The sequence below is a fragment of the Gymnoscopelus braueri genome, assembly GCF_963280865.1.
Source record: "Gymnoscopelus braueri genome assembly, chromosome: 19".
In the NCBI taxonomy this organism is placed as follows: domain Eukaryota; kingdom Metazoa; phylum Chordata; class Actinopteri; order Myctophiformes; family Myctophidae; genus Gymnoscopelus; species Gymnoscopelus braueri.
In genome coordinates this window covers 20203427-20229382 of record NC_137621.1, presented here as the reverse complement: position 1 = coordinate 20229382, position 25956 = coordinate 20203427, and the positions used below count along the sequence as shown (strand labels likewise).

At 40.4% G+C, this 25956-nt stretch overlaps 1 protein-coding gene across 3 annotated transcripts in view; it reads left to right on the top strand.

The window, feature by feature from the left end:
* The window catches only part of ppm1aa (protein phosphatase, Mg2+/Mn2+ dependent, 1Aa), a 30333-nt gene extending 17223 nt beyond the window's left edge, over positions 1 to 13110 (top strand). Inside the window, exon 5 of one of the 3 annotated variants that reach the window (XM_080413219.1) lies at positions 12521 to 13110. In XM_080413219.1, coding sequence (XP_080269345.1) covers positions 12521 to 12571 — 51 coding nt within the window. In that variant the 3' untranslated portion in view covers positions 12572 to 13110. Of the gene's footprint in view, positions 1 to 8469; positions 10834 to 12520 lie in introns of those variants that run through there. The other 2 variants (XM_080413216.1, XM_080413217.1) reach the window with 2 other exon arrangements.
* Positions 13111 to 25956: the final 12846 nt, after the last annotated feature.

Here is a 25956-nt window from a genome sequence, read left to right as displayed (position 1 = left end):
AGTGCTGTAGATAAGTATTGTCAATGTTGATTCAAATGCTTCTCAGAGGCCTCTGTGAGTGACTTTACAAAGTTCAATAACTGTATATTTTGTATTATGTTCTAGTTCCAAAGGAATGACAGAAAAAAAATGTTTAAAAAAGCTTTGTTCCCTGAACTAAATTGTACTATTTGTGTTGTCGATTGAACAAATTGCATTCCTCGCTTGTGAATTGATGCGTTTCTCTCCTTCCTCCCTGAATATCAGCCCCTCCTTTCTTTCATTTTTTAGCCTTTGAAGTTTGAATAAAATTTCTAGTTTGCAGAATGTATCACTAAATAAATGGGTTGTTACCTTGTACCTCTCATTTCATCTCTTTTGATCTGTTTGGAATAATGTGAAAGGAAAACTGATTTTGAATTAAGTGTGTGTGTGTGTGTGTGGGAGGGGGGGCACTCCTTTGCAGACACATCCATGCTGGAATTAGATTGTCCTGGTAGTGGGGAAACAAATCGGGGGGATATCCTGTCCACATTCATTCAACACCTTAAGACAGAGTTTTAGATTATTGCCATCTTTGTGTTGCCCTTTGTGCCCAATGTTTCGCTGCGTAGTAGCAGAGGAGACTTCAAACAAAACTTTCTTTGAGCATTTTATCTCAGAGTCAAATGTGTTTGCAGCCAGCAACGCAATATCATCCTGGCTTAGAGTCTTGATTTGTCAAATGTGTTTGCAGCCAGCAACACAATATCATCCTGGCTTAGAGTCTTGATTTGTCAAATGTGTTTGCAGCCAGCAACACAATATCACCCTGGCTTAGTCTTGTTAGTCCAAGTTTAGCAACTCATCTTCCACTATAACTTGGCCATCAGTTGTCTTGTAGGTCACTGGTTTTGTATGTGAATGCACACGTTTAGCGGCGATCCGCGTCCAGAAGAGTCCAAGGACCACTGTAACTGGTCCATTTGGTTCCATTTGTACACTCCCAGAGTTGCAGACCTGTAAGGGTCCATTTGGAACTCTCTTTAGCAAGGGTCTTCAACAGGGGGTCTGGGACCCCTAGGGGGTCCTCAGAGATACTGCAGGGGGGGCTGTCAAATCTTTGTCGGATAGCCAAGGGTCAAGTTTGCATTTAACATGAATCCAGTATGTATTGGGGCTCCCTGTTTTATGTCTCTCTGAGCCTCCTTGGCCTGAAAAACATTGAAGACCCCTGCCCCATAGGAATTGTTAAAGGGAACCGTTAAGGAATCAGACTGTTGAGAGGAACCGGAATCGTTAAGATCCTAACCTAAAGGATCCCAACCCTAGTTCTGATCCCGCCCACCCGAACCTCTGAATGACGTCATATTGTAGTTTTGGCCCCGCGGAACCGAACAAATTTCACCTGTTCTGATTTAATATGCATTGGGCTTAACTGCTCCCAGAGCGCTGTACTTATCCTGCTCCTAATAATTAGGATGCAGATGACAAATTTCACGTATGTGCAAATGAAGGAGTGGGGACCAATTATTAATTATTAGATGTAAATCTGTAAATCTAACAATACCTGAAAACTGGTCCATTTTCATCATACAGTGCTGTTGCACAGCAAAAATAGCTGATCTACAAGCTCATTGCAATGCGACTTGGCTGTAGATCACCTAATTTTGAAGTTTTTGAACATTTAAATCAACACTTTTTTACTGTGCATTCACACTCGGGCTACTGTGCATTCATACTCAAGCGTTGTGCATGACTTCATGCTATCCGCTGTGTCTGACAATCAACCAGCTCTTCCGTGGCTGCATGACTTGTTGTCAGCCACATGGACTCAGTCTACAGCATGGTGTCATTGACCTGTCTGAATATCAGAGTTGTCTTTGTCTTCTCTGCCTGTCTCTCTGTGGTGAATGCAGTGTGTTAGAGCAGCGATTCTCAAACTGTGGTCTGCGCAGTGCAGACCCCAAGGGGTCCTTGAGGGGGTCCCCCAGCTAAATTAGGTAATATTGCTCACTAATTTACGGTAGTTAAGTTAAAATCAGTACTGGAACCCTAATACATCGGACTTCTGAAAATAGTCAATACAAGCTCACAAGATGTGAAACTTGAAGGTCAATTTTTTTTAAATCTTGAAATGAATGTGATTTTTTTTAAACATCCTATCCTATATGAAAATTTGCTAATGGGCGGGCAGACCACGTCCTCACGCTCATGTCACTTTGACTCCGCTATAACCATATAAGGACTTCGTGAAGCAGCTATGCCCAAATATGGAGTTTGTTGTCTAACCTCAATTCTTCTCATGGCATCGGGCACAAACAAATGAGTCGGCTCCATATATCGGCACAAAAGCGGGAATGCCCATTTATGGTAATATTCTGATGACATCAGGGATCTCCATATATGGGCATAAAAGGGACTTGGACTGACAGATACAGAGATCTCCATATATGGGCATATCGGTCGGATCGGCGATGCGACTCGCCCCGAACCTCTAGTTTCACAAATCTTGTATGGGGTCCTTGGCACAAAATAATTTCATATGGGGGTCTGCGGCCAAATAGATTTGGGGGTCCTTGACATGAAAAAGTTTGAGAACTACTGCTAGAGGCTAGAGCTCAGAGGATTGGTCAGGGCAGTCCATGGCTACTGGGATTAGGAGCCATGGGAGGGATTACTGTAAATGTCAACATAATGTCATGAGATGTGTTAGAAGGTCAAACGTTCAAACGGTGCTCAGTGGCGACCAGTTAATAGATCAGGTATAATTTAAATTGTTGTGGCTCTTGATGACATAGACTGACACTTGCATAGTAAAAAATCTGTTGGTTAATTAATGTGTGTTAATTAATTTTCACTTTCAAGGTTAAATTGACACTGGATATTACTGTGTAGATTTTTGAGGGTGCAAAGTCATTAGGTGTTTTTTATAAGACTTAATCGCGCTCATGTTTCATGTTAGGGAATTTCAGATTTTAGTTTTGAGTGAAGGGAGACAGGAGGGAAGTTGATTGGCGCTCGGGCCCTTGCTAACCACATGCTTAAGTGGTTATTAGTGCATTAACCACCCCAATTTCAGATTTCTTTACTACAAATCTGTGATAACTTTTAAATGCTGCCTCACGCTATTTTACTTAATTACCCTTTGTATGTAAATTTAGATATGGAGTGAAATTTGATTCAGTCTTAGACTCTCCTTAGATTCCTACTCAAGATGAATGGAATAACTGACCGTATCCTGCTAAACAAGGACCGTTGAACCTGTCAGTTAACAAGTCAGCTAGCCAGAGGGGGGCACTGTTATTAGCTCTGCCAATTAGAGTTTGTTACAAATACCAACAGTAGCTGTTCTCATATTGAAAGGAATTGGTTACACAGTTACACAACTCCTTTTAAGTTATGAGATTGTTGTATCTGTGTTATTTTGTGGTGGTTATTCAGATATGGAACTTGGACTGAGACATTTTAATCTTACTTTTCAAATTCAAATGTTTGTATAATGGTCATTGACGTTCTCTACACAAGCTGTTTTCTATTTGTTAATTGTGTACCCTACCCTACTTTGCTTAGGGAGCCTTTTTATGGCATTACCGTATGTCCTTGTCAGTTAATACACTGATAAATTATCACACTCAATTTCAAGTCAAAACTCTGGCTATTAACACTCTTTCAACAAAGAGGAAATTGTAACAATGTCCGAACTACAGCTAAGACAGCGGATCTACGACCGTCTGTAAAGTAGTATCCTACCCGACATCGTGGGTTGAATTTGGTCAATGGTAGAGTAGGAAGACCACCTCCAACCACTGCAGATGTGCGTGTTGTATTGTATTAACATACTTTATTGGTCAAAATAATGTTTAATTCATTAAAATAGTAGCTTTAATGTATATATATTTATAATGTAACTGTTTGCATGTGAATTAAATATAAAATGTGAGTCATTAGGTCTGAGGCCACCTGTGCCTGCTAATGAATCACATTGGCCTTATATTCCGGCACTTCAAAACACGGCCACGTCAACCGCGCCATCATCAAATGGAGCTGGACCGTCATCTGCCTGCCATTGTTCAGCGCATGTCATGCTCTGTTTCTCATGGTGGAAACCCATTTGAGCTTGACTAATGCAGCAGTGCAGACACAGCAGTAAAGAGGTGGGGGTGGCAGGGCTCACTGCTAGCTCTGTGGATGGTTTCTATACCGAGGTCACTGAGCTCTGTATTTACTAATTTGCTTTAGAGCACACCAGGGACCCGCTTTCTTTTCATGATTGCCCTATAAAGGGAGAAATATTGTACAGAAAAGCTTGGGATCTCGTTCAGAGATTAAATCTTTCTCCTGGACAGTTAACTATTTCATAGCTTATTGATACGCTGGACTGGTGTATCAATAACCAGGGTCAAACCCGACAGAATTTGCCCTCGATTAAAATCTCACATTGGAAACGACATTCAACAAGCCTGCATGGGCACCGTTTTTCTTTGGCTTTGTTCTGCTGTGCAGTTATCGTTTCTTTCATAGCATCTGCCTCCCCCCACCCTTCTCTCTCTCTCTCTCTCTCTCTCTCTCTCTCTCTCTCTCTCTCGACATTTTCTCTTTTTCGCGAGTGTACTTGTTGCCCGAGGTCAGTTTGTCACAGAGAACACAAGCTTTTCTCACATGGTCATAGTGATTCAATGATTAGAGTGTACAAACAAGCAGATCGGGCAGATAGAGATGACATCTAGCCCCATCACCCCACACCCACCCCTCGCCCTTCCACTCTGTGCCCTTCTCCAACCTACAGACATGGACACTGCATCAGAAATGTCCTTGCTCTCTCACTTTGTCATACACTCTTTCAGTGTCTGTCTCTCACTCACTGCAGGAGTGAGTGACACCCCCCGCACCCCTCCCACATGAGGTGGCTTACACAAGCCACTGCCCTGGGAATCCCAGCTCATTATCCTGCACCCCTGAGACGCAGTTCACTGTAAATTAGGACACCAAACGAGGCAGCCTTGTTAAGAACCCACAGATACACTCATTAGCATCAGCAACTTTCCTCGTTAGAGCCTGTATCAGCATTTTCTCACACCAAAATATTGTGTCCTGTCATTCCTCTGCACTATTTAGGATTAATGTCAGCTGTGGCTCTCTCTGGTCAGCACAGTTGTTTTGGTTGATATATGGCACCGATTGGTCAGTGGTGGGGGAAAGCTGTGGTATTTGACAGCTGCCCCTTAACGCCAACACTCCTATCTTTCCCCTTTTTTTCATTGTGTGGAGGAAATGAAGGCCTTGTCAGCTGTGGCCATGTCACAGCTGAGTTGAGCAACCATGGTGGTGCTGTTATCCTGTCATTCAGTTTCAAGTTTTCAGAGAACACTTGATTGTTCACCTTATCTCTTGTGTGTAAGGTTTTCTGAAGCACAGCTGCATTAACGTCACACTTCCAAGGGCTTATTTGTTCAGTACTTCTGTCATTGTCTTCCGTCAATCCATAGCAGCAATTTTCTTCATTCGTCCCATTCCCCAAAGAACGACGTATTGTATCTTACTGTGAATGTGTATTGATGGATATGTGACTGATGATAAATTGTTTTTCTTTTGTACCTGCACAGTCTATTCTGATCAAGCATGGTCTCTCGTCTGTCTGTCAGCTTGGGCTTTCGGTTGGCCGTGGTGAGATTGAAACGTTTGTGACCCTGTGCAGACATGTGTCATATTGTTGTCTGGAGAGCCCTCAGTTGGTATTGGCTTTTTCTCCACTTAATGTGGCAATGTTTGTCCCCCTTTCTACCTCCAAGTGTCTCTTTCTTGCCCTTCTTGCATGCTGTTTAGAAGTCTGTCAGTAGCATGCATTCACTGAATGATTGATCCATCCTCCTGCATGCTGTCACTGCTGGTAAGCCTTTATATTTTGTCGTACGATTGTGTAGTTCAATAGAAATAACTGTTTTTTCTTTTTCTTTTTGACAATTGTTTTCATTATTTGCTTTTTTGTCAGTCATGAGGTGTTAATATAACATACAAAAAAGTACAAGCAATTTCTGGCATTGACTGGCTACACACATGCCAGCATTCGCACTAGATACTAGCATACGCAATGACAAGGTACATACATATATACAGACAAGTGACAAATTAAAGGTAAAAACAGAATAATGAGTGGAGAAACAATTAACAAATGCAGATGCATTAATACAATTAAGCAATTAAAATCCTATAATTTTCTGCGAAATGCATACAAATGCTGAGCAGGCCCAGCTGACTTTGATTTTGGATCAAGATGGCGAGAGAAAACACTACAAAACAGGGTACGTTATAAGGACACGACTCAGACTCCCATTATATCCTACATGTCTACCTTCTCTTTCACCTGGTTTCTTATCTCTCTATACTCTACTATCTAATAAAGCAAAAATTACCCAAGAATAATAATAAAAAATATAGCTGCAGGCAGCAATAATACGTGGCCAGTGAATGAAGAATGGAGAGAGAGAGAGAGAGAGAAAGACATGGAAACGGAATAGATCGAAGAGAGAGAGAGAGAGACATGGAAACGGAATAGATTGAAGAGAGAGAGAGAGAGAGAGACATGGAAACGGAATAGATTGAAGAGAGAGAGACATGGAAACGGAATAGATTGAAGAGAGAGAGAGATGGAAACAGAATGGATTTGATTGGACATCTCAACCTAACCTGCCATTAACAGGAATCGAACCCTCAACCAATGGACTGACAGGCTGCAACACTGCCTATAGTGCTATAGCTTTGACCAGGCTGAAGTTGTCTGTTGAAGATCATAAAATTTTGCCTTCTGTCATGAACCAAGCCCCTGTTTCACTAACACTAAGATCACTCGTTCACAAACCATTTACCAATAGAGAAATTGTATGTCTCCTCGCAACCGAAACCAGTGAAAGCAGCCGATCTACAAGCTCAGAAACATGTTGCTATCTGAAAAGTTTTGAGATAGTAGATCGGCTATTTTCAGAATGAAGTATGTCATACATTGAAAAAACATACTCTCAAATAAGCATTTCAGGTTATCTTTAACAATTGCACTAATTGACACAATCATTTTGTGTGCAATGCAACTTAAATGAAGTCTGCTTCAAGTGAGGCTTGAACTGGCAGTCTTGAGGTTCTAAGGCACACACTTAAGCGAGAAGCCATTGGACCAACAGACTAGATCCTGTGAAAAAGGAGATCACACAGATGATACAGTTTCACGCAAATAGCTTAAAAATCCTGGGTTTAAGTGTTTTTCAAACTGCTCAAAATTGCTTACTGGTCAACGTGATAGATGTGTTCCTCATGAGTCAAGGCACATGTGTAAGCAGGATTAATGGCTGTCGGCCAAACGAGGCATGACTTTTGCCTGTTTAAAGTTTTCATTTTCAGAAAATTGCTATAGCGCCCCCGTTTGACCAATTGGAGTAAGATTGGTTTCAGTGATATTTGGAATGACCCTCTACATTACCGCAAAGTTTCAAAGAAATGTGAGTCTGCATGTATGTGTTAAGGGCAGATGAATAATTGTCATAAAACTGCAATATTCATTGGCTCATTAAAGCTTCATTTTTTCACTTCCAATCCGCCCCCAACGTTTTGTCGGCATAGGTCCAAAGTTCATGTGTAAAACGTTTCGTGCAGATTACTCAAAAATCCCAGGAGGATAGGTTTTAACTGTTTTTCATATAATTCAAAATGGTGGGAGATCTAAAGGTCAGAGGTCAAAAGTCAGCGTGTGAAAGTTGTTCAGCATGAGGAGACGCATATGTGTATCGAGGTTTCATGACTGTAGGTCAAACAGGGCATGAGTTGTACCTGTTCAAAGTTGGCATTTTCAATTGAGTGCTATAGCGCCACCTTTTGACAAAAGATTGTGAGAATTATTTCTTGATAGTATTTCATGACCATCTATCATATGGCCGAGTTTCGTAAAAAGCGTATGCACGGTTCAGCCAGAACTGCCAAAAACGGCGGAAGAAACGGAATAATGCGAATATTAAAACAGGGCCAGGAGCCATGCTGGCAGCCTGGCCCCGTAACAAAAAAAGTTACTCTGTTATATCCTATATTGAAACACTTCTATCCTTATGGAAGTGATCTCTTTCAGGATGACAATGCCCCAATCCACAGGGAGGGCACCAGGGGTCAATGAATGATTTGTTGAATATGAAAATTATCTGAATCATACAGTATATGGCCTTCACAGTCACCAGATTGCAACCCAGTTGAACACAGAAAGCACGCTCTTTCATCATTATTAAAACACCAAATGAGGGCATATCCTTTGTTAGAAGGGTGTTCAATAGACTTCATTGTAACTGTCCTCGTGGCTCATGGACGTGGTGGCCCAACACTTTCCTTTAATTTGTCACATGCACACACATGTACATAAAAAATGTCCATTAAAGAAAAATATATGTTGCGTCACGGTCGCACGGCAAAGTATAAAAAGCCCTCACACTGTTTCTCCATGATAGTTCACCTTCACCCTGATCTTCTCCTCCCCAGGACCCAGACATTCTCTTCTTCCGGGGTTTCAGCTAAAGCAGGGACTAATCAAAGGAAGTCGACCAGGGGGTCTCACTCTGTCACATTAATGAGTACCCATCATCATGCCCTTCTCATTGTTTTATTAGAATGTCTTTCCATGTATGTCCACATAGACGCTTGAAACAGAATTTGTTTATCATTTCATATGCTTTTTATGTCCACACCCGCCATGGTTATTGTATAATGGTATTCCTAACAATGGTCCAAAACCTTATTTGAGTTATTACTCAATGTGTACAGGGATGGAAACTTGACTAGTACAGTAGACTAACTGATATGGAAGCCAAATAGACAAACTGACACAGTATTTTTGTTATAGGAAATATAGTGAAAAGGTAATGTATCTGTGACGAACTCAACATAGCCTCATGTAAAAGGAGCCATGTTTGACAGCTAGTTGGGCAATAATCAAACCTGGAACAGAAGGTGACATGGAGAGTTCCACACAGCATTGTCCTTACCTACATCTTACAGGGAGGACCCATAAACTAAAAAAAGAAATGGATGAAGAGAAAAAACAAACAATATTCAACATCTTTAGGGCGGTCCTTCATATTGTGACAGTACTGGTAGGTTTGTTAGTGGTTGTTCTCGCCGCTGTTATAGCAACTACATTGAATTTAGAAGTCCCCAGGCGTATCGCTAGGCACAGATCTCCGATTGTCTGGCAACCTGACACTACCTAGAGTGCCAGAAAACATTTTGTTCCATCGTCAGGCCCCATCATCACTAGGAGACCAGTCACTGAGAAAGACGTTTATATGGGTTACATGTGAGGAATTGTTAGGTGTTTTTACACTTCTTCACTTGCGCATTCATATGTGACAAGGTCAGAAGCCATTCACAATGTGTAAGTGTCCCACTATTCTCTGTGGAGCATTTTGCTTATCAATACATACCAGGAATGTGTAGTCTCTGGTACATTCCCTGGTGTATAGTGAGTCTTTGATTGTGTACTGGTCAGTAAAATTAAAATCATCAAAGGTTATCTTCAATCTAAATTCAGGGAACCAATATAGGAAGTCATTCATTCAGACACTACAGTGTCAGTGAGTGTACTAAGTTTTTGTTTTTGATTTTACAGCCAAGAAGATTTAATTTCCCCTTTCGGCATTACTTGAAAAAGGTCACGTAAAGGATTGCTCTCTCCAGACACCTTGTTGAGCAGCAATAGAAAAACAAAATCCTCTGTGTACTCCTTGAATGTCCTGCACAAAGATTGTGTTCAAATTGACCATTCCATGCAGAACATTTCAGGATGGCTTGTTGACAAATATGTTCTGCTTTGATCTTGAAATAACAATAAAATCTGTGTGGATTTTATTGTCATTTCAATTCATGTTCATGAATTTTTGATCCAGCACCCAGCCCAGCAGGACAGGATGTGAGTGCCTATTGTCACTTTGTGACACCTTTTTCATTGATGTTGAGCAGGCAACCGCCAGGCAAGGAGAGAAACCAACCCTCTTCTTTTATACTTGTTGCAGAGATTCACATTGGCAATGATTTCTGAGCTCAGTTTCCATGCTGTGATTATTATTTATTTTTTTTCATTTTAAAAACATTTGAAGTCACACTGTGCACCATGGGCTACATTCCTGCGATTGCATTCATCTCTAAAGAAAAGGAAAACAAACCGTAAAAAAGAAACGTTAATATATTTGTAACTCCCTATAACTGTGGTATTGCACTAGTAAGTGCATCCACTATTACAGCACTACATCCACCAATCTATAACACACAGTCTTAAAATTCCATCCCTGATTGTGCATGCAAGCTCCAACGTACTGTATGTATACTTGAGTTAGTCTGGATATTGTGAAAATGTTTCTAATGTCATCACTTTATAAATTGACATCAAGCAATGCTATGACCTTGGATTTTAAAAGCCATCCATTCTGGAGAGTGATCAAGTGGGTCGTGTTCCTCGCTTCGTCCAGCTGTTGCCTTGGTACCTCATGAGTCCTTGTAATGCATTTGTTATTTGTTGACCTCACCAGACCGTCCAATGAATCGTCTGTGGTAAACAATGGTGCTGATCTAAGATGCTTGCTCTAAAGCTGCGCCAAGTTAGCAGGTTGCTATAGGTATCTATTATTGCTGCATGACCACCACTGTATCTTGAACCAATGCAGCTTACGAACAAGCACTTGTTATATGGTCCAACGATTACCACTAAATATGTACTGTATATTTCTTTTAGAGTTTGTTACCATGACCCCTGAAAGGTTAATATGGGAATATGCTTCTTAGTTCTATAAGTTACATGACCTGTGCTCTGTGAGTTTGTTGCCAGTGTCCTTAATGGGGTGTTGAATAAATTCTTGCAAGCAGCCAACAGATTTTGTCTTACTGTATGTATTGTACTGTGCAAAAACCTTTTAGAGTTATGAATTCATAGGTTCATCGGTTATAGGTATTCATTTATAGGTTCATCCGTTATAAGTATTCATTCAGATGTCCAAAGGTAGTATTCATTCAGAGGTTCATACATGAGGTTATGGGTTCATTCACAGGTTCATAGGTTATAAGTATTCATTCAAGGTTCATACATGTAGGTTATACGTAGCTATTCATTAGAAGGTTCATAGGTTACAAGCATTCAGAGGTTTATATTCATTAGGAGGTTCATATAGTACATGCAGGTTATAGTTTTGTAGGTATTCATTGCTTTGAATCACACCAGGTTGCTTAATTTATTTATTTTAAGAACGATTACACACATGCCACACACTAACTTAATGTATCAAGATCTTTATTGTCACATACTTACAATATAGGCTGCAGCTGTGGCAACATTGCAGGCAGCACAAATATTTAGCTTGGAGCCTCAACAGTGTAACAGCAGTAAAAATACAATAAGATCAAAATAGCCATAGTGAAAAATAGCACAAAATAACAGCAAATAGCATAAATTGCTAAATGGAATAAAATAAAGTAAAAGGAAATAAAATCACAAATGTACAACTGTAGATTGTGAGTCTGTAGTCCTCTATGTATATATTTGACATAATATACGTATATTCTGTCTGTTACTATTCTGTTTTCCTACATTTACCGTGACATACAATATTGTATACAGTATATGCTGTCACTCAAACAGGCTGGCATTTTCTTAAGGGACACAACACCCTAGGCCTAGGCTGATTTTGTAGTGTAAAAGCACTCAAATCATGAATGCAGTGTCCGATTGTCGTGAAACTTTGCACGCACATTCCCACTAGGCCGAGGAACACCCTTTTCACATTTTCCTGTCATAGCAACACCAGGAGGCCGATTTTTGCTAAACAACGTTTTTGATATTACTCCTACAGATTTTGTCCAAACATCACGCAAATCGGTACACATTATCTCTATAGTCATGTGATCAAGACGGATCTGTCAGATTTTTCATATTCCATCCTGATTGATGAATTGACCTGGCGGAGACCTGTGCTCCGAGGAGCACTTTTTTTCTGGTTGTGATATGTTTTTTCACCACACAGTGATCGATTGTTTGAGACTAATGCAAAGTAATGCAAAGCACATTCACAACAACATTGATTAATGTGCTCTGTCCTGGTATATTTATATACTTCAACTGTTAAATAAATAAAGGAGTGGTTGTACATGGGGGTGGTAGGCAAAATATATCCACCTATTGACACCCTCTGGTGAAAACAGGGAGACATGGCTGAAAAGGTGTGTTATTAGACTGAAAGTAGGCTAGCTTGGCAGAACAATAGTAGACTATGACATGAATCCTGTACTATCAGCATGATGCACAAATGCCCCATTGCATCCAAAACCAGAAATGATACTCTATATCCTCTGTAACTGACAGATTACTTCTTATTATTTACAAACTGTGCTTGCCATTCCCTCACCAGTCTTATCAAGCTGAGGAAATTAATTATCTTGGACCCCCAGTTACGCTGTTTAAAGACCATGTTTATTACTGTGCTAGCCTCACACAGATGCACAATTCATCAACAGGTGTGGCAGGAAATGTGTCTTTTTTTTTCTGCAGAAGGATGTCGGTTTGGAAGCCGCAATGTTGGAGAACAAAAGTCGCTTATAAGAGCCATTCATCCTCTAGAGGACTTCCTCATGGGCTGCTCTTGCCCAGCAGAGGACAGAGCGAAAAAGAAAACAGAAGCCTTGATGCAACGGGTCGTGCAGTAAGCCTCACTTACACATAATATATAAGAAGATGGACTGAACAGGTTTATTTTTATTCTAAAAACACTGGGATTTTACCACATTGGAAAAGCTACGAGCAATGAAAGGACAGCCAAGGCTTTTAATTCAACCTTGAAACCCCAAATATTTTGTTTTGTTCTAGTATATATTTGTTTTATATGGCTACGCATTCCAGAGGTGCATTTATATTCTGTACCTCTGGAAATTTGTTGAACTGTCAGTTACGTTTATTTTCATACAAATAAACATAGAGAATCTAGGCTCAACAACAACACTCTGTATTATGGCCTACATGCAACACAGAGACATTGTGTATTTCTATAAGAATGAAAAAAACTCATCTGGAATTAATGGAAATTATTTAATGGGGAAGTGTATGTGTAAGGGACAGGATAGACATTACTCTTTACTCTTATTTTTTCTGTCTTGTATCTTTTTTTGTGTGGTATTTTTGCCTTTCACTTGAGTTGGGCTGCCTGGCCCTGCCATCAACGATATGTTTTTTGTTTTTTTTCACTACCATGTTCCTGTTCCCTTGAAGAATGTTTTATGTAAAACATGCTTTTTGTACCCTGGAAAGACATTTAATCAACATTAGCCTTGGTATTTTAGTAACTATTGGTCTTGCTTTGTGGGATGTTATAATGAAAGACAATTAGGCTAACAGTTTTTTCCTTTCTTTTTTCAATAAGTGGAAAAGGAGATTTCTTAAAAAAGACTGCAAACTTTTGTATAAATCGAATTTGATACAGTAGTTTGCTTTGCAATTTCCCCTGATAATCTATTTTCCCATAGACTAGTAAACATTATTTTGCAATAGCAAGCTGCAATTATAGACTACGGAAACAAAGATGCAAACCGTTCTGATTGATTCAAAACATTAACTATTGACTTATCACAGAGCTGTGAAGAATTTCTTGAAGATTAAATAAATAGATGAAACTCTAAACACGTATGTTTCTAAAAGAAAATCACCTGTTATTTTTAATGCTATAGAGTCAATAGCATTAGTCTATATTCTATAGTATAGACTATTGCCATGATGATGATGAAAACGTACTCTAGTTTTTGTGTCAGTTCAGGCAGTTATGATTTCTATATGATACTCCCCCCCCCCCCCCCCCCCCCCAAATTCATGTTCATTGCCCACTGGGATGCTTTTTCTGTTGTTTGCAGCTGCTTGGAGCCCTGGTTAAGTCAGCCTGTGTCTACCTCCATCCCACACATGTAGCATTATGTAAGCTGTAGGGAAACATGGTGGCCTAACTTTAAATTCAATGATCTCTGTTATTGTTCATAATACTTCACCTTTTTTTAAATACTTTAATCAGTCCTTGTGCGCAGTCATTAGCCTGCTGAAAGTGTGACAGCGGGGGACCACTGCTCTTGTGAATGTTCATTCATGGTTTTCAGGCGATGGCAGACTCGAGTGTCCTTCTATTGTCCACCAAGAAAGTGGAGAGAAAATAGTTTCTTGGGTGGTCCAACTCATTAATACACTCTGCACTTCTTGATTTACGGCTTGCAGTTCAACTGCGGCCAATTAACGTGAAAACACGCGAAAAGTAAAATGCTGTGGGGTAGGAGGTCAGGTCTAAATGTCCTCCCATACCGTACAAAACTGTTTCAGAATGAATCATACCCTCGACACCAAGGTAGGACATGATCATAAATTATGGAAACTTGTACTACACTGCACAGCAAAATCATGATTGTTAATTTAACTCTGAAATACGTTCAGAGTTAAATTTACACTCACCGTGTAGAGGTACCCAAACTTTTTTTTTAAAAGACCTGTGAATTCTGTGAATTATAGCCTATAGGGCCATATCTCAATACTGTTAAGTCATCATGAATAGGCCTCTTGCTGTGAAAAAACTAGACTTAAGTTAATTAAAGCTGCATATTACGTGGTGGTGTTAGTCTCAATTGCATTATTGTTTTCTTTTAAAACTATCAACAATTTAATTGAACATTTTTGGATGGGTAACCTAAATTAGTTTTTTAACAGGAAATAATGGTAAATAATATAAATAATATATTTGTTTTTGTTTGTTTTTAAGCCAGAATATCCTAATAATTAATTTTATGATGTGCTATTTATCATAATGTTATGAGAAGAAATTAATTGTTTAATCCCATTTAGTTAAATTACCAATGTCACAAATATATGGCCTTACATTTTGGATTTTAAATCAATCTGTTTAAAGAATTACTTTATTTTGAGATACACATTTCTAAAACATTATGTATAAGTGATTATATTTTAATGCGTGTGCGTCAGCATGTACTGTATGTTGTCACAGAGAAAGTGTGTGTGTGTGTGTGTGTGTGTGTGTGTGTGTGTGTGTGCGTGCGCGCGCGTGTGCGCGCATGTGCGCGAAAGAGCTGGATTCGATTATTATTTAAAATAGCTGGCAGCACATTACAGATTTTCCAAGTGTTTAAAGAAATATTCCAAATATGACATTGATGGTAGATGGGGCAGTTCATCTGACAGATGGTTTGGTTGTCTGCATTATGCTAGATATACATTTATCTTATACATTAATTGGCATAGTTGTTTTTCAGTTGGTTTGTTTTGATGTTTCAAGGTTATGGTATGACCTTGCATTATGGGGGACAATGTTACAGTATATTGATAAAACACAAAAACTTGAGGCAATCTTTGGTGGTAGACATATGACTTTGAGGAGTTCTAATTATTTTATTTTTACCTTGTGTTTCTCTATCTTAAACATTGTTAAGGGATATGTGTACAAGCCTATTAATATTATCGTTGCTAATTACACTCTCCTTCCCCAGACAAGTTTTAAAACGATTTTTACAGGGTATATCTGTAAAAGCCTCATTTATACTTTCTTGCACGCCAGTTTTACACACTGAAAATAGCATATCTACAAGCTCAACGTGCATTGCAATGTGACACTTGAGCTTGTAGATCAGCTATTTTCATAACAGGCATTAGGCATAATTCTTTCACCGTACATCAACTACTTTCTGTGGTTGAACTTGTAAGTCATTCTTTAATAGCTAAATGTCTAAAATAAATTCAATTCAGTATAGAATAATACAAATGTGTTTCTTGGTACATACTCTAGAATAGAACAATAATGGTACACTGCACTAATAGTTACTTTTTAATGTCTGGTCTTAATATAAATGGGTTAGTGTAAGCAGATCAGATATTTCTTTGTTGTTTGCCTAATCAGATGACCATAATTGTTCACACATACTGTGTGCAGAAACAAGCAATGTTTGGATTTTGTCTCATTGTGTGCCCTAGTGCGTATCATAAATTAAAGTGTGTTTCAATCATCTCCTCATGATTTTCATCATTAGGAAGATTGTGAGAAATAAAAACAAAGATGTGTCTGTTAAGGTCATGCACAACTGCACTGTTCCTTGTGACCTTGTCAAAAGCAATCACCGTGGCAACACACTGCTATAGTTTTCCTCTCGGCTTAAGACGTAATCTCTTTAATTGGTGTCAGAGTTGGGGTCCTGACGGTGAAAGTCCTGGAAACATCCGCAGACAGATACACTCAACTTGTTGACACTGTTGAAAAACGAATGAAATGGAGGTCTTGTCAATGTGATGAAACTTGTTAATGGAGCGAGGGGTGTTACCGCAGGCCCTTGAGCCACTCGAGTGTGACACGGTCCTCAGACTTTAGCTGGTCACGTCTGACCCCTGAGGACTTACACCCATTCTCTTTACACCTGTTGTGACCCAAAGAGGCTGCGTTCTCCACAGATTATAGTGAAACAGACCTTGTTTGGACAGAACACCTTATTTGCTTAAATCACTTAAGCCCTATTTTATACTTTGTAATACGACAGTGTTGCAATCGACAGGCTCAGCGAGCTTGTAGATCTGCTATTTTTGAAATTATTTTTTAAATGTTTTGCCTATAATGACATGCCAAAAACAGGGATGGCAGGGTTAATGTTGTTAAATGTCACTGGGAATATGCCCATTGAAAGCAAACCCCTTGTTTGGACAACATTGTCTCGTAAACATTGTGTATGTACTTGGTCCAACATGTAAAATACAAGCTGTGTTTGATTATCAAGAAAGCATGTGAACGAAGCATCTCTGCACTGACTGCTGTGCTTTATCATTGGCTTTTCAAGAGGATGCCTTGCAGTGTTGTGGTGATTCACATGCCTTTCACAGTATCAGACATTCAATGAGAAGCAATAAATGAGTCAATGTAGATGGGGGGTAGTATGGAGGAGTCCCCTGATGTTGTGCTAAATCAAAGACATGTATTTTACTTTCCTGAGAAAGTTAACCACTTACGTCGTATATACTTCCTTGTACAACAAATGATAGAAATAGCCAATCTGTTATAGCTATTTTTGTGGTTAAAATTCACAACTTGGATCACCACAAGCCAACCTCCCATGCCATGGTGGGGTCAGCCATGTCTAAATTCAAAATCTTGTGTCTTTATCATGAATGACTCACAGTAGCCTTGTGCTTTATAAAAGGGTTGCTTTTGGCTGATTGGCAAAAATCTCAAACCAATGAAATCATTGAATATCTATCCATACAGTATGAAGTGTTGCAGAGAGACCTTGAGGGACACAAAAACACATCAGTTACTGGCACAAATTATATGTAATATGGCACTAATCTTTTCAGATGGGATGGTTGTCTTTTTTCTTTTTTTAAGCTTAAGCCATATATACTTTGCTGTATGATGAACAGCAAAAATAGCCGATCTACAACCTCAAAGCACGTCACGATGAGAGGTGTTGTAAGCTTGTAGATAAACAAGAAGGACACCAGGGTTAATGTGGTTAAGAGATACAAAATTGTGCCAAGCAGGGCACAACCTTTTCAAGCAACAATTAAAACCACTTGAACACTTGCCAAAAACAGCCGATCTACAAGCTCCCAACGTGCTCGTTGTGAGCTTGTAGATAGGCTATTTTTGCAAAGACATTTGGTGTAGATGGAAAAAAGTGTACAGTTGTAACTCAGGTCCGTTTTACCAAGAATAGAATTTAATTTCTTCACTTCAACACACACTGGATGCTCACCTGAATTTTCATCACCTTCACCACTAGCTAGTGTAAAGAAGGAAAAGTGGAAAAGTAAATGAATGTGGACAGTTCCAGTTAATAAAACAGGAAATTGGGATGGGGAGGGAGCTGAATGTGTCCATTGAAGCACTGTTTGGGGTACAAGCCTGATGCTTCCGCTAATGGTCTGTTTGGCTGAAGTAGCACCAGGAATGCTACCTTCTCAATGCGTTGCAAGCCAGGGCTGTGTGTGTGTGTCTATATCTGTGTGGCTTTGTGCCTGTGTGTGTGTGTGTGTGTCCTTGTGTGCGCCTGTCTGTCATTATCTGCCCTGCGCATGGAGAAGATAAAAACAAATCTTGTTGGTGCATTCGCTCCCATCCTGTAATGAAAAGAGTCTACATATTTATGTTGTTGTCGTTGAACACTTGAAACACAAGAGGGGTTATAGCAAATAGTGGGGAGGTCTTTGGACCATTTTCAATACCCCCGCTACACCCTCCCACCCCGCCCTGAGTGCCCCACAGGGCAGGCGAGGGGATGCGTCTTTACAATAATCAGGTGACCGGAGGAAAATAGTTTGGCCTTAACAAGCCCAAATTAAAAAAGAACATCATTTTCATTATGCAGTCAAACACAATTACAAGCAAATGTTTTCTCTGTGGAGCTGCCCCTGCTTTCAGGGCCTTTGTCCCCAGCTCCTTAGTGTGTGCAGAGAAAGGCCCCTGTGGTCAATGGGCGGCTGAGTGGCGTGTTCGGCAGAGGCCCACATCCTTAGACCCCAGTACAGAATACGTTTTGTTGGAAGAGCAGCCATACATTCTGAACAGATTTGTTGAATTAGAGAGCACAGCGGAAGATGGGGAAAGTGTGTGTGTGTGTGTGTGTGTGTGTGTGTGTGTGTGTGTGTGTGTGTGTGTGTGTGTGTGTGTGTGTGTGTGTGTGTGTGTGTGTGTGTGTGTGTGTTGGGGGTAAGTGATGGGGCAGACTTGTTGCTAGGTGACCGACATACAACTGCAGCATGCCAGTTTTCAGAGCTGGGCACTTTGTTCTGTTTTTCCTTTTTGTCTTATTTTCCTCCTTATCACCGCCCCTCCCATCTATTTACTTGTCTGGCCCTCCTTGTTGCTGAAGTGTATATATAATAAAGATGTATAGAATATACAAAAGAGCACAAATCACAGAGGTTTTCTACAGTAAACCTTTACCATTTGCTGTGAACCTGCTCATCAGCGTTTCTACTGTGCAGATACTTAAGAACCTCACTGTGGACTGTTGTGGGAAAAGAAAAGTGCTTTCACAGGGAAAGTAAAGGTGGATTTCCTCTTTTTTTAATGCGATAGATACTATAGAACCTGACATAAAGCATTAGCCTCACTGAGACACTTTGTGCCATCAGCACAAAAAAAAAAAAGTATTTTCCTGCGGCTGGTAAGTGACACACAAGGACAGTCAGAATATCTCACCGCACCTCCCTCCAGGCTGCTAGGGAGGTTTTCTGGACTGACTTCAAGCTCAAGCTCAAATGCAGATATAACCTAGTAGTACACTTGAGAGATATGATTAATGACTCCTTGATGAGCTAGCATCTATGCCAGTGTCCTTATCTCAATCAAAGTTTAAAAAAATAAATACACATCTCCTCTTAGTAACTCATTTGTGACATGACATTTCCTGAGCTGACAGTTCCATGAGCCTTTCCATCATTGGTAAAGTGTGTTACCTATGTGCTGACTATCTGAGTCTGCTGACTACCTGAGTCAGCAGACTAGTAGCCACTCACCTTGTCAGCCTCATGACAGCCTGTCAGGCGTTCCAGACCCAATGATGCTAACAATTTCAGGGAACCGTTTGCAGGCAGGCTTAAGCCTAATTTATAATTTGTAGCTGGAAATAACTGATCACATCGCCCTTTTCGCGAGAAAGACATTTATTTTTGGTGAGAGATGTTGGTCATACGAACAAAGTTAAAATTAGGCCTTTTAACAGCAATTTTAAGTCAGCAACATATTTTGACGGAGGTGTTAACTGACCTTTTTTCTGTGTTAAATTAAATTCTGTCTTTTGAGTACAGCATTTAGCATTTTGGTCATGTGCTGTTAAAGGCCTCACATTTCAGGTTGTTCAAATGACCAACATCAGGTGTGGAGGGATGACGCATGATGGCTGCATTTATATTTCTTATTTTCTGTATTATTTAATGGCATTGTGTAATCTGCATTGCTATTTATAGTTGTGTGAATACTGGAATAGGAGACTGCGTGGGAGGCTGGTGGTGTGTGTGGAAAACTATTACCCGTGCTCGTGCTCTGTACATTTGGCCTGAAACTGTATTTCAGAACATTTTCTTTTCTTTTCTTTTTAAAATATCTGTCTTTCATCATCGTGTATTCATTCCACATTGCAGTATGGTGTAGAGATTCAGGGTCACTGGGATTTTTTGATTTACCCTGCGGTGTTGCATTTATTTGAGGCTCTCCCTGAAGGTCAGAGCCAAACACTGAAGACGAAAAAGCAATTGTTGATCTGCTTCTCACCACCGTACCTCTCTTTTCCTTTTCACTGAGAATGCATCTTCCTTTCTTTGTGCTGCCTGAGGTTGCTGAGACTATCAGGGCACAGGTGTGCCCCGAGGAAAATTCCCCTGCTCTCTCCAAGGCTGTGTTATTCAGCGCAAGGCCATGACAGCAAGTGTTTCTAAAAGCATTCAGGGGATGGCAAATGGCACTGATAAAACCTCTCAGTAACTTATCGAGACACAAAAAGAAGAAAAGATGTATAATAACTTCATTTTATATGTGGTAGGCTCACAATTTGTCTGGAGCGAGATGGAGGCATCCCATTTCATGGTAAAATAACCTTTGATTGGACTGACCTGTGGTGCACACGAGTATGAAAACCGTCTGGTCAGGCTGTGCTTTGGTGAGAGTGTGTCGTGTGTGGATCTTCATACTGTAGGGAGCTAAGACACTCATGGTCCTACGGTGAATATAACTCCTACAGGCTTTTAGAGATCTTCACTGACTGTCGTCTCCGTATTAGCTTATGAAGTGTGCAGTGTGGGTGTCGATTTTCTCTAACTAGTAATAAACAATCTATACAATATGTACAATTGTCCACTGAATTAAGTTTGATGCATCTGTGTGTGAATCGTAAATATGGTATTCTAACACAGGATCAGGTTCAAATTCATCCGCTTTTTGATCCAAATATCTAATATGCACAATACAATTATATTGATAATGATAATAGTTACTGGTAATCATTGTTTTGAAATATCTAAATATAGATATCTAATTACATCTTTTTACTGGAAAGCGGACATCTGTAAACTGTCTCACATTTTAAAACCCCTAGATTACGCAGCAGTATGGTATGCTTTTTTTTAATGCTTTATTTCAGAATTGTCAAGCATGTTTCTGCTTTGGTTCAGTTTTATTTGTCTACCTGTGTGTATAAACAGGTTTGAGTGTGTATGTCTGGCACAGAAAGAAGAGCAGTGATTATTGATTGGCTCAGTTCAAAGCATATGGGCTTGTCTTTTAGCTGATTGGATTATGGCACCCTCCGTACAGCGATCAAGAGAAGCTCCCCTAAGCTAAGATGGCATTAACACTGCCAAATGTTTTACTCTGTCTCTCTCATTGCCTCTTCCCCCCCCCCTCTCTCTCTCTCTCTGTGTTTCTCTATTTCTGTTTATGGTGATGCCGTGTGCTGTGTCAAACTATTTGACAAGGCTTCCAATCAAACTGGATGCCTATGAGTCTACCAAAGACTTTATTAAAGGAGTTTGTACAGTATATGCTCTGTAAAAGCTAAAGCAATGTGTTTTGTTTAACATTATTGAAGCATAGTTGAAATCAGTGGAATGAAGCCCTTTAATTCAACCTAGTCTTAAATATACCTGCATTAGATTTTTTTGTGTGTGTGGGATTTTGTTATTTTTTATTGACTGGCAGTAAAAGGTTAATAGCACTGTAATCTACTTGCAGCATCTTAATACATGTACTGCCGTAAAAAAAAAACTTTACCTTTAAGTCCTGCCAGGACTCTTATCAGTCATGTCCATTTTATACAGCATATATACGCTGCTGACTTGGGTGTCTGACAGTTTGCTCATTTACATTGACCCTAATCCTCAGAATATCTATTAAGTAAAATGATTTAATCTGTTCTGGCAGGGCTTCCCAGAACACCCCCCACCCTCCCTCTGCCTGCCCTCCAAACATGCATTTTTAATCAGCATATTAGAAAACCACCTTAAGATGTCAGATCACAGTCTGAGCTCATTGCCACATGCCGGCGGCCATAACAGATATGGATATTTTACAGTAGCTTTAGACCTCGGCCGCTGGCTTTGAAACTGTAAACACTGATCTGCTGAATGGCATGTATAAGGTTTATTTAAATCACTCTGGAAAAAGACAGTAACACTGTATCTAGGGTGGAAATCCTAACATAGCCTAAATGTTTCTTCAAAGATGGTGAATGGCAGAATGTTTGTTTATATTCATCATGTATAACGCAGGGCGGGGACCAGTGAGAGACCATTTGACTCATCCTCCTCTCGAGGTCTCTGATGTCTACAGTCTTTGTCCTTGTCGATCAAGACTGCTGATGCACACTGTAAAATCCTCAGTGTAATTTTAACTCTGAGAACGTACAGAGTTTACATTTACATTTCTACAATCCCCACGGTTACAAATAGATACATTTTACTGTGCTATGCAATGCACTGAGAGGAATGCGCCCATTTAAATATTTGTGCGTGTGTGTGGGGCACAAGGGGGGGTGAGAAAGAATACTCTCAGCCTGTCAGTAGTGTTTGGAGTCGTGGCATCAAGTGGGGACTGCTCAGTGACACCAGGGTAACTCCAACAACAGCACACACACACACTTTCTCTCTCTCTCTCTCTTTCGTTCTCTCTTGTGCGCTCTCGCTCTCTCTCTCTCCTTCTCTCTCTCCCTCCCTCCCTCTTTCTCTCTGTCCACCCCCCATACTCGTCATCCACTGTATCAGACTTTCATACACACACACACACACACACACACACACACACACACACACACACACACACACACACACACACACACACACACACACACACCTGTCAGCTAAGTCCTGTCAGAGGCTTCCACCCTGCAGGTATAGTGGTGAGCTGTGTGCAGACAGTGATCAGTCAGCTCTGCCTTCCCCCTGCCTCTACACCATCCTAGACGACTTGCCTTCATCCTAATGAGCTCTGTCAGAATGGCATTTGACATAAGCCATCAATAAAGCACAGTTGACAGACATTAAGACTCTGGAAATCCAGGATATCTCTTGGTCCTCTGCCCCCCTGGAGTGGAACAAGAAACCTTGCACTGCCGCCCTTGTAATCCGTATGCAAGTGGAAGGCAGGCTTTTAAACTTTTAAAAAAATATATCATTATTTTAATACTCTGCACACCTCATGTCACTCAATTCTGCTGAGTAGAAGGTACATCATGCAGATGGAGATGTGCGTTTTCAATAAGCACATACTATCATTATTTGTCCCACATTCTATAGGGCATTCTGGACATGTATGACAGGAATGTACCATAACCTGTTTACAATCTTCTCTCCTTGTTTTAGCTTAACACCCACCTTGGCTCCTCTGCAGTGGCTAGAGCCAATCAAAGACTTTTTCTAGGAAACGTTTCTATTTTACACTGGTCAAATCCAATTAAAGGAAAGTTTTTGGTCATATAGGTGTGCTGTCTTCAGAGAGAAATTGAATGATGAATGAACCATTTACTACTGTATGAAGTAAGTCTGACCTCGGGGTGAAGTCGCTGTAAGCTTGCTACTGTATGAATCACTCCTCACCAGAGCTAATGGACTCAATTCACGCTCTTGTTTTTATTTAATTTCCCCCTGGTTGAATCACTACAACATGCATACTGATGGTTCTGGTGGAATGAAATACAAACACATTAAAATGGGATAAAAAGGCTATACTACAGATGTAATTAAATATCATGGCAATGCTTAACAACGTAGTTTAAATCCGAACCGTGTCTACAGTATAGCTACTGCACCTTTGTCATGCAATCCTCTCTGCTCCTCACAATCCTGATGTAGATCACATAACATGCATTTCTGAAAAAGGCAATGTCTAAAGGTCATCACTGAAAAGCTGTGATAGTGCAGACAAAAGAGCACAGTCTATGACTAGGGGAGACATTTGTTGTCAGGCGTTTGCGTGCGTGCGTATTGTTGTGCATCGGGACAAGGGCGAGCTGAGCCTCTTAGACAATGTGAAGCTGAGGTGAGGTGAGGTCCAGACGACACAGTTGCCACACTGTGACCTGTGCCCTGACTGGCACATCACGTAGCTCCCCGGTGCCAGAGGACTTACTGACCATGATGAGTTTTGACTCCTGTCACCTTTGGGTGCTGTCAAAATCCTCTGACATAGACAGGATTGGGACGGGTGGGGAGGTGGTGGGTGAAGGGGATTCCTAAGCCTAAAACGTTCTGCGGGTGACCACTCTCCTCCACCAGTAAGCAGAGTGATGAGTCAGGTGATATCTTTCATAAAGTATTAACGCAATAAAATAGAACTACTGCACACTGTGCAAAGTATCGGGGTCTGGAGGCAAACGGGCATATTCCGTTGCAACGCACGACTTGCAGCCCTGGCTAGGCAACCAAGCCTGGTAGATATATGCGCTCTGCGGAGTGTTTCTTTTTAGTTATGTTCTGCAAAGGTAGTTCTTTATTTTCTTCCACCACAGGCAGGATGTTTTGTATCTTATCTATGTTATGTGTTAGTCTGTGATTAAGGGAGATGAACGGTAGCAGAGACCAATCTAAAGACCCCCGTATTCAAACCACCCACCTACAGTGTCATTGTAGGTGTTCCTGTGAGTCTGTCGCTGTATCACCTTTTCTTTCCAGCGGGCATAAAAGAAGTTCACTGAAAGGGCTCTTTCTGAATGAAATATCTACACAGTAAAATGGGTACATTTTCTCACCTTTTTACTGTATACTTGCAATGCACAGGGGCAACACGATGGGGAAATTGTGTAGCCATTTTTTGTGATATTTAGTCAATTTCTTACTTTAGTCTTACCTTGTTTACCATTCGTCATGAAATGCAGTCTTTTTAATGTGTTCTCAAATCCATTTCCTAGACTCAATCAGTGTGTGCAGCCCCTGAACCTGCCAATACATAACCAGGAAATAGGCTGATTTTGACGAGTAAACATTCATACACCATTACACTCCACATGCAGCTGCATCACAATATGATTTCAAAGAGAGGCTGAGTGCAAAGATAGACTTGCCACGACCATGCCAATTTCATGTATATTTTGTCTGTGAAAATTGCTTGCTTCTGCTCTGTTCAATTTCAATCTCAAGTATGCTTTGTTGGCTAATCAGAATCTATGTGCCTGTATAATAAACACGTACTTTACCTTTCATTATCACCAGGCGTCACATTATAACTCTAGATAAATCCTGCCTTGCACAGTATGCACATTCAATTTGCTATGTAAAATCTATAGGAGCTGCTTGCATCTCTATCTTTTGCACACACACGCGTGCACACACGCAAACACAGACACACACACACACACACACACACACACACACACACACACACACACACACACACACACACACACACACACACACACACACACAACCATACTTCATGCACACTCACATTCACATACAGATAATATACAGGGGCAATGTATACATCATGTTCCCTCCCTAGTTTCATTTAGCCTTTTATCTGGCCACAAATCGACTGCATTCAGAGCAGAATGGATGTAATTATTGCATGCACTCTATAACATGCTCCATGAATGTGCTTTAAAAACAACAACAAAAACAGACCAGCTGGGTTTCTAGATCTTCCTAATGGCTTTCTCCCAGAGGGTAGAGGTTGAGGTTTGTTTGGCAATCAGCCAAAGGTAGTTCTCTCACTTCTGACCTGCAGAGGAGAGTTTCCAGGAAACCTTTGAATAGACCAGGGGTTCTCAACCTGATGGCAAGGTGTGTGAGGGTATTGCAATTGGTAAAACACTAAGATATTTAAAATATATATATATATATTTAAGTTATAGGCCTACTCTGTCTCTGTCAGTCATTGTCATACCGATAAATAGGAACTTAATGTTATGACTGCGTGTTAAGTGGGTGGGCTGCAAACACTTAGAGATTTTCAAGTGGGCCCTGATCCAGAAAAGGTT